Consider the following 10,464-nt stretch of genomic DNA (forward strand, 5'->3'; position numbering starts at 1 on the left):
GCATTAGCAATCGTTAACAGATCCTCACTGAACGAGGCATTAGCAATCGACCACAAACTGGTACTTAAACTTACGGCAAAAGAAAGTTAAACTTATATAAACAAGCAAACACTGCATATTGTAATTTAAGGTGCATTTCCCCAAAATGTTATAGAAGTAAATAAAACAGCTTTTTAAACACAGGTAGTCTTTTTATCCTATTAATCTATTTAGACTCTTTTACCCAAAAAGCAAAAGATTACTGATCTACAGACCATAAGTGTGTTTTAACTTTCTCCTGTTTATGGACCATTTTAAGTATCTTTTGACTTATATCAACCCATTCAATGTATCAGTATTACATCTTTTTTATCATCCTTACACTGACTCTCAATATGATTATCTCCAGAGCTCTGGAAGTTCACGTCTCAACAACACAACAACACCTTGTAACTGAAACACTTGTAAATAAACTGTTCATTTGCAGTAAACTCTCCGTCTCCATAGCGGTTTGTGACAGCTATGTTGAGTATTTTCCTTTTTTGTTTAGTTTATATATATATATATATATATATATATATATATATATATATATATATATATATATATATATATACTTCTGGCATAAATGTAACTGGAATTACTGAAATGACCTACAACATACTCTCTATTAAAAAAAAAAACATATATATTCTCTGCAACCGTGTACATACCCCCTTTTCCTCAATTTTTAAGTGCTCTTCTTATGTAAATACAATTATGGGTTAACTCTGTTTTCAATTAGTGTTCACTTACTGTAACCTTTTAATTTAAAGCTATTACAAATGCTATAGATTTTGTTTACACAACACAAACCAAAAACCAACCTAATGCCGCATTTTAAGTGATCCCCTGAATAAATTTGCCACATACTGTAATTAAATGAATATCAGAGCTATGGCACAGTTCTCAGAGCGACTGACTCATGGAGACAACATGCATCTGCCCTTTGTTGTGTCCCAGATGTTAGATTTTAAGTTGTTAAATGTTATCGTATAATTTTATTGCCATATATGTTACTATGATGAAGTTTTGTCTTTTTTGTTGGTATATTATCATTATATCACTTAATTTTAATTTTCAGTTATAAATTGTAAAATATACATTTACATTGTACATTTAGTCATTTAGCAGACACTTTTATCCAAAGTGACTTACAAATGAGGACAATGGAAGCAATCAAAAAACAACAAAAGAGCAATGACATATGTAATCTTGTAATACCTCAAACCTTGTCACCATATTTTTACAGCAGATTTCTGCCAATCACAACAGCCATGATAACTGTAAATTTAACAGGATTTGTGCCAGTGTGTACATTAAATACATGACTATCATGGCTATTTCACTTTAATACCTTTGTGAGTATACGCTTTATTCTTTTTTTATTCTCAATATTTTGATTTAGTTATCTAATACTTTTATAGGTGCAGGACGATACTACAATGAAGCAATGGAGATAAAGTATGTTTGTTGTCAAGGATGTTGCAAGAGTTCAAGCTGCCTAGTTCCCTCTGCAAAACTAATTAACCTGAACAAAAATGATCAGGTAGCCTAATTGCTTCATTCTTTCTGGAACAATACCTTCATTATTGTTTAGGTGGATGGAGTAAAGGTCAAAATATATGTTGTCAGTGGCTGTATAGTTTTTTGAATTATTCCTATGGGAGCAGTGATCCAACTCAGTGTACAGTGTATATATATGCTCCCATTCAAATGGCCTCAAGTCCTAAAAGGGGCTTCTGCTCTACAGGTGAATGACCAAACAACAGAGAAACCAAGAAACTCGGTCAGGTATGTTTCACCATGCAGTGGATTCTGCATGAGCAATTATGAACAGTCTGAACAGAAAATGGATTATGTATTTTTACATAATTAGGAATGAATGTATATATGTCTATTGGAAATAAACCAGCGTAATTGATAATTATCTGTGGTTTTGGGTTTTAATTTTTGAACTTTTATTTGTTTAGTTGGTAGTTACATCTAATTTACAAATAGTGTACAAATAATGTCTGTACAGCTAGGATGAGAAATTTTAAATACACCAGACAATTTATAGATATTTCATAGATGATACATTTCCTGTAATTTCAAGTAATTGTATTTAGTGACAATTTAGTTAAATGTGTAACAAAGAACATTTAATATAGAGGTCATGATGATTTGCTGAATTATATGGCTCACTACAAACATGATATTTACTTTATTACCTGATAAATAGTAATTATTTTGTACTTACCCTTTGAAATAGGTTGATGTCACCACATTCAGAGGGCCATGATTGAAGAACTCCAAGGAGCAAACATCTCACATACAAAATTCTTATTTATGGGATTTCCAGAGATCTACAAATACAGACGTCTGCTTTTTCTGCCATTTTTTCTAAGTTACATCTTGGTTGTGGTGGGGAATTCTTTGTTACTTTCTGTGATCAAAAATACCGAAAGTCTTCACAGTCCTATGTACATACTTGTGTCTGCTTTGGCGATTGTCGACATCATTGTACCCACTGCCATTATCCCAGCAATGCTTCTCAGTTTCCTCTTTGACTTTAATGAGATATCTTTAACTGGATGTTTGACACAAATGTTTGTTACTCATTTCTTTTCTTCTGTAGAATCCACCATACTTTTAACTATGGCTTTAGATCGTTTTGTGGCCATTTGCAAGCCACTACATTACAATGAAATCATGAACCCATCCATGTTTTTGAAAGCGCTTCTTTTCACACTGATCAGGAGTGGCACTATAATGTTTGCGTTGGTCGCTTTAGCTGCACCTTTGTCTTTTTGTGAGTCTAACATTATCCATCATTGCTACTGTGACCACATGGCTCTTGTTAGCTTGGCCTGTGATTCAATAAGCAAAAATAATGCAATGGGACTGGTTGTGATTATCTGTTTTGTGGGAATTGACATATCTGTTATTTTCTTCTCCTATGTAAAAATCTTGCATGTCGTGTTGGGGGCTGCAGCCAGAGAGGATCATTGGAAAGCATTTCATACCTGCGGTACACACTTAATGGTTATGATGTGTTTTTACTTTGTAGGTAGTATTACCTTTCTCTCTCGAAATCTTAAAATTCCAATCCCAGTTGACGTTAATACCTTTCTGGGTGTGATGTATATAGTATTTCCTGCAAGTGTCAATCCAATCATTTATGGTGTGCGGACAAAAGAAATAAGGAATGCTTTACTGAAAATGTTCAATAGAGTTTCCATTGTAAAGGTTTCAGCGATAAAGATTTGAGTGTCTGGGCAGTCTTTTAATTTTACACTTTTTCTATTAAGTGATCACAGCTAATGAAACAAAAAATGTTTGCAGTACTATAAGTAGTCAGAAACAGTCATAATAAAGAAATAAACCACATTAATCTGCACACTCTGAGAAACTTAAGTCTGTTCAACTGTGAGTTTCAGATAAACACTTTGTTAGTAAAGAAAACTCTCTTGATTTACTAACTTGTAACCCAGCCTGTTAATGTTAACTAATGTCCACTTTTGTTAGCTTTTACATAAACACTGTAATAAATGGATTAAATGGATGAACCTTTAGTTTAGTTTTTGTTAGATTTTTTTCTATAAAATTGACATTTCTATGAAAATTGATAAAAGTAAATTCAAAGAAATGGAAACAGTGAGATCCTTCCTGCTAACACCCTATTTTAGGTGTGTTGGTTCACCCTTAAATTAGGGTGACTCAGGTAAAAAGAGTTACAGAGATAACAATCCTATTTTATCACAGTTAGGTTCATAGGAACAATCCAAAATGTAGAAGCAAAAATGATCATCTTTGCAGCAATTAATATATTATTTTAGATCCATTTCCATTCCAAAATGTGTACAAAATAATATATATATATATATATATATATATATATATATTTTTTTTTTTTTTTTTTGTGGAAACAATAAAAGATAGAAACAAAAATTATTTAAGTTAATTTCAAAGTCCTAATATAACAAACTAATTAAATGATCATGAGACATTTTATACATTATCACTGTTTGTTTACATGAGAAGGCACAGGTTGATAATTTGCTATAACTTATTATACTCATTATGTTAGCTCTAAATTAAGCAGTGACAACAGAATAAATGAGCTAAGGGATCATCAGAAATTCCCAAAGTGATCAATTGTGCAAAGAAAGGGGCACTTTTAACCACTCCAGAGCTAATTAAATAACCATCTCCTTGACACATCTGCTAATAATTAACCACTCGTGTCCAAGTTGCTCAAACAGTAAATGTTAATGAATATGAACCGACTTACAAAGTAAACAAAAGGGCAATATACATGAAGATCTCCATGTAAGCACATTTTTAAGTTTGCATGTCTGAAAAAAATCATGTCAAGTGGGAAGTTTATAAAAAAGTCTTGATATATATTTATATATTTATATATATATATATATATATATATATATATATATATATATAAAATGGTCATGCATGTCTATAGATTAGACTTTTGCTTGTGGCTGAATACGTTTAAGGCAAGAAAATAATGTGTAACTTACGTAACTGTAAATGAAGTTTTTATTATTTATATATATATATATATATATATATATATATATATATATATATATATATATATATATTTTTTTTTTTTTTTTTTTTTTTTTTTACTTTATTGTGACTATTTCAGAAAAATAAACTATAGGGTGACGTGGATGGTGAAGCCTATCCCAGCATCTCAAACTTTAGACAGGGAAACACCCTGGACAAATGCTGCATGTCTTTGAACTGTGGGGCAATACACAACCAACACCAACTCAACCCAGAATGGCTCAACCATGACTTTCACTGAGATGGCAGTGCTACCTACTGTGCCACTCATGTATTTTGTATATTACACAGTTAACATGTGGAGCACAAATATATATTTTGCAAAATGGGCATGCTGCTTTGACCGTACAATGAAAGTGAATGAATCCAGGGATCATTAATGTTTTAGTGATGTTGAATCTTTTTATATTTTTACTATGCCATTACTTTGCAATTTTTTATTCTTTATTATTTTATCAAATAGTAATTAAATAGTACATTTAAGTATGTTTCCCAAAATAAATTCATAACATTATTTAAACAATATTCATCATTGTGCTTTAGGTACCTGCATCTTATACTGAATATGTATTTATTTATTGCAGCACTTATGTTGAATATCAGATGATATATCTGTACCTCCAAAAAAATCCTTCAAGAGCACTTTTAGAAAAGATCTGTTGTGAAAAACTGTTGCAATTTAACAAGTCCCAATTCCCTGTGCAATGCTGGGGGAGGTAAAGAGTCGAGCAATGAAGCATTTAAGAGCAGTGAAGAGTTTGCTCAGTGGGGGGAGAGGCAGAAAAGACAGATACTGCATAAGACATACTGTTTTAAGGGGAGACAGCAGAGCTTTAGAATAAATATGAATAGCAGTAATTTTGCTGATTTCTTCTAGACTATTTCTTATGCTTAATACATTGTATAGGTAACCACATATATTCTTTGTTTTGTTAAGCTATGCTTTAGATTGTCTTTAAAATGTTTCAATTGTTATGTATTTGAGAATAATATTAATTAAACATATTATTCATTAATATGATTCATATATTCAGTATAATGAGATTAAATAGCTTACAAATTCTGAGGAATAACTGCTATTTATTCTTGTTACTTTATTTTTGAAGGTCTGTACTGCACACTTTTTAAAAGCGGAATGGGTGACCGATCAGTCAACATGTCATTTACTGAATTCCAGTTGATTGGATTCACAGACCTAAAAGGGTACCGACCGCTACTCTTCATTCCTTTTGGCATCATCTTAGTTTATACATTATTTGCTAATGGCGTGTTGATGATCATTATTGCAAAAGAGAGAAAATTACATGCTCCCATGTATATTCTAATTGGTCTGATTGCAGCTTTAGGTTTTTTTGTGCCAATATACTTTATTCCAAGGATGTTGGTTGGTTTTTTGTGGGAAATGAATACAATTACGCGACATGAATGTCTAATACAAATGTTTTGTCTGCATTTTTCTGGTTGTTTTCAGTCCACCATCTTACTTGGGATGGCTGTGGACCGATATTTTGCTATTATATATCCTTTGCGTTACAATGATTTTGTAAATTTGACAAACTCGCTTATGTTCTCTGCTATTCTTAGCATTCGGAATGCTGTTAGCATTATTGCCATGGTTGGTCTAGTTGCACCACTTACTTTTTGCAGAACAAATTTGATTTACCACAGTTTCTGTGAGCACACATCAGTTGTAAATCTAGCTTGTAATGATATTACTAAAAACTATTTAGCTCTCACAGTTGCTTTCAGTATAACATCCGCTGACTGTCTTCTGATTTTTTGCTCTTACGTCATAATTTTTGTAGTTATATTTCGCTCACCTTCTGGTGAATCCCGCCATAAAGCCATTCACACATGTACCACACACATAATAACTATAGTAATAGCCTATATCAGTGTTACCGCTGCATTTGTTGGATATAGAGTAGCTACAATCCCCCGAGATGCACGTATCTTAACTAGCACAATGTATCATCTTGTTCCTGCAATATGTAACCCTATCATTTATGGTCTCAGAACCACAGAAATTAGAACTCAAATTGTGAAATGTTTAAAATTGTATAAAATTGCCACATATTGAATGGCAAATGCAATGCATGAAAGAAATGTATAAATGGAATAATAAGAAAGTTGTATTACTGTCAGTTATGTTATATTTTCTGGACTTCTGGATGTGCTGTGTTTTGTTCCTTTGTTCTATGTATTTGCTTCTTCACACTAAGTGACACTGCTTATGTTGCACGTTTCTCTTGTTTTATCCCTTGTTATCCTTTGTAAATATTATCTTCAGTTTGTTCAGTTCTTTGTCTTGTGTTTATACGTATTTACCTGTGATTTTCATTGTTTCCTCATGGATTAACCTCATTTTTAAAATTCAACTTATCCACCTCATCCTCGTTTCTCTACCCGTGACATTCGAATGTTCATACATTGTATACTATATATTGTTTTTTCCCACAAAACTGAATAAACAATAGATGTTCATTAAATTTTTAAACACATTCATTACATTTTCAAATAAATATTTATGTAAACCATCTTTAGAAACAGTTATAACATCAAAACTACTACTTATTGATGACATTTTACAATGAAATTTCCCTCATTGTATCTATTACCATAATTTCTTTATTGTCACAAAATGAATATACAGTAGGTAGACAGCCTAAATGGGCATCACCGCCGAGCGTACCGCCGTGTTAAAATCATTTCTGAAAGGGACGGATTGCGAAATGAATGTAATTGTAAAATGAGATAAAAGGAGGAAGTAAAACAACAATAACATTATGATTTACCATTGTAACATCTTTAAAAAATATGAAAACATTTACAGTGAGTTCATTTCAAAACGTAGGATAGTCTTAGGCTACAGTCTACTCATCAAAAATTTAAAGAAGACCTTTACACAAAGGATCATATGCATGCTATTGTTATTAAACAGTAAATAAATATAAGGCCTATATGTATGTGTTACAAACACTCCAGGTTCCACCTCCACACAATCACAACGCACACCCTCACCGGAGTTCTAAATCACATCCACCTGATCCTCATCACCAGCCTATAACCGCAGCACCACAAAAGCCACACACATGCACTCAAACATTGTCCGGTCACGTTTGCGACAAGATCATTCATGTATGCTTACTATAAGGACTAACTCCTCTTCTACTCTCTCCAGCGATTCCCTCCGAAGCCCCAGTTCCCCAAGTGTGCGTGTGTGTGGCTCACCGTCCCTCCAAGAAGTCTTCACCCTACCTTCACGGATCCATCCTCATTGTCACTCATCACTACCTGCTCCTCTGCTTGTGTCTGTGTACAATAGACATCTTCATTCTGTTACTCCTAAGCTTCCCGAGTGATCCGTAACAGATGACCGGTCCAGCACCGCCAGGCACAAGCATGAGCCTCACGGACACCTTTCAAGATCTGGTTGATGCACTCCGACGAACACTCATGGCAACACCAGCACCTCCTACACCAGCGAGCACTTCCGCCGACCCTGTCATCACTTCCTCACCTGCCGTTCATGCCAGCCCCATGGCCAGGCCGGCGCCCTACTCTGGTTCGGCGGAGGAATGCAGCGGATTCCTCCTTCAATGTTAGCTGGTCCTGGAGATGCAACCGCACTTGTACCCCACTGACCGTTCAAAGGTAGCCTTTATTATTTCCCAGCTGCAAGGTAAAGCACTACTGTGGGCAGATTCTCTCTGGACTCAAAATAACCCAGTTATCCAGTCTTATTCTAGCTTCATCGACAATTTCCATGAAGTTTTCGGCAGACCAGCTTGGGACTCTTCCATTGGTGAGAAGCTGTATAATCTAAAACAAGGAAAAATGTCTATCAATGAATATGCCCTTCAGTTTAGGACTCTGGCGGCCTCCAGTGGATGGAAGAAACAGGCTTTACTGACGACCTACCGTCAAGGATTGGAACCCCGAGTGCGGTTGCATCTCGCTGCATACGAGGATACCATCGGACTCGAGCGATTCATCCAGCTATCCATCTGCTTCGCCACTCGTATGCAGTCGTGCTTAGAAGAGCACCAGGGCCAGTCGCATTCCTCCACAACACTCTGCTGACCAGAAAACGTCAGCTCCCCAGAACCAGCCAGCGAGCCTATGACACTCGACTCCTACCGCCTCACTATGGCGAAGCATCAAAGACGGCTGGCCCAGAATCTGTGCCTCTACTGTGCAGCCCCGGGGCATGTTATAGCAGTGTGCCCCGTCCGTCCTCCTTGTCCTATGGTGAGTGCCATTCTCCCTTCAAGATACCAAATGAAACCACTCACCACTATTGTGACACTTACTGCTGCTGACATGTCACATCCAGTTTCCGCCCTCCTCGATTCTGGTTCAGCCGGCAACTTCATCTCCGGCGCCCTCTGTCGTCAGCTCAAACTCCCTACCACGGCCACGCCGTCAGCCAACCAGGTCCACACAATCACCAGCAGGCCGCTAAGCAGGAAGTCTGTGCGCCATAGTGTGGGCCCCATATCCCTCCAAACTGGACTACTCCATCACGAGGAGATCCATCTGCTGGTTCTGGAGGAATCCACCGCTGACGTTATTCTAGGGCGCCCGTGGCTGGAGCAGCACAACCCCTTGATTTCCTGGAAGACGGGCGAGATCCTGAAGTGGGGCGAAGCCTGTTTCCAATCATGCATCTCTGGTTGTCCAGTTCCAGTCACACCGTCCCCTGAACCTCTCCCAGTCTACTCCACGTCTATTGAGAGCCCAGTTGAAAATCAGTTCATCACCATTCCTCAATGCTATGCCCCCTTCAGCGACGCCTTCTGCCCTAAACGGGCCTCCAAGCTGCCTCCACACCGACCGTGGGACTGTGCCATCGATATGCTGTCGGGTGAACCAGTGCCAAAGGGAAGGAAATATCCCCTATCCATTCCCGAGGAGAAGGCCATGGAGGAATACATCAAGGAGGCGCTGGCCCAAGGGTATATTCGTCCATCTACCTCCCCTGCTGCTTCAAGCTTTTTCTCTGTAGAGAAGAAGGATGGAGGCTTGAGGCCATGTATTGATTACCGAGCACTCAATAACATCACTGTAAAATTCCGGTACCCACTTCCCCTTGTCCCAGCTGCCCTGGACCATCTCCGTGGTGCCACTGTGTTCACCAAGTTGGACCTCCGCAGCGCATACAACCTCATCCGGATACGTGAGGGGGACGAGAGGAAGACCGCCTTCATTACCCCTACTGGTCACTATGAATATTGTGTTATGACGTATGGGCTTGTTAACGCCCCCTCCGTATTCCAGGATTTCATCCACGAGGTGGTCCGGGATTTCCTCCACAAGTCCGTCTTGGTATATATCGATGACAAGCCCGCTGGGCGTTATTCTTCACCCGCTACCAATTCACCATCTCGTACCGCCCAGGGGTGAAAAACGTAAAGGCCGATGCCCTATCCAGATGCTACGCACTCGAAGAGAAATCTGAAACTCCAGAAACCATCCTCCCAGAAAATATCATTGTCTCTCCGATTACTTGGTCTTCTGACACTCTTCCTCCAGCCGAGCCTCCTACCAACACCCCGCCGGGTTGCCCACCGGGACACCTATACATCCCCAGGACACGGCGCACCCCACTCATCCACTCCACTCATACGTCACTTGGCACTGGTTACCCGGGGGTCAATGAAACCCTCTCGCTGCTAAGGGAACGCTTCTGGTGGCCCAACATGGCCTTGGATGTCAGGAGGTACGTGAGTGGATGTACCAGCTGCACCATGTCCAAAAGTCCTCGCCATCTACCATCTGGCAAGCTCCATCCTCTGCCCGTTCCTAATCGCCTGTGGTCACACCTAGGGGTGGACTTCATTACTGACCTCCCGCCTTCAGATAACAATA

General features: G+C 37.9%; 2 protein-coding genes across 2 annotated transcripts; both read left to right on the forward strand.

Moving 5' to 3' along the window:
* The first annotated feature begins 2,276 nt into the window (after positions 1–2,276).
* On the forward strand, positions 2,277–3,525 carry or55e1 (odorant receptor, family 55, subfamily E, member 1). Its single transcript, XM_059515196.1, has one exon. It carries the CDS (start codon positions 2,299–2,301, stop codon positions 3,268–3,270), a length of 972 nt encoding a protein of 323 aa, XP_059371179.1. The 5' UTR covers positions 2,277–2,298; the 3' UTR covers positions 3,271–3,525.
* Positions 3,526–5,728: 2,203 nt separating this feature from the next.
* or55c1 (odorant receptor family 55, subfamily C, member 1) lies at positions 5,729–6,673 on the forward strand. The gene has a single exon (XM_059515197.1). It carries the CDS (start codon positions 5,729–5,731, stop codon positions 6,671–6,673), a length of 945 nt encoding a protein of 314 aa, XP_059371180.1.
* The last annotated feature ends 3,791 nt before the right edge of the window (positions 6,674–10,464 follow it).

The sequence above is a fragment of the Carassius carassius genome, chromosome 28 (assembly GCF_963082965.1).
Source record: "Carassius carassius chromosome 28, fCarCar2.1, whole genome shotgun sequence".
NCBI lineage: Eukaryota > Metazoa > Chordata > Actinopteri > Cypriniformes > Cyprinidae > Carassius > Carassius carassius.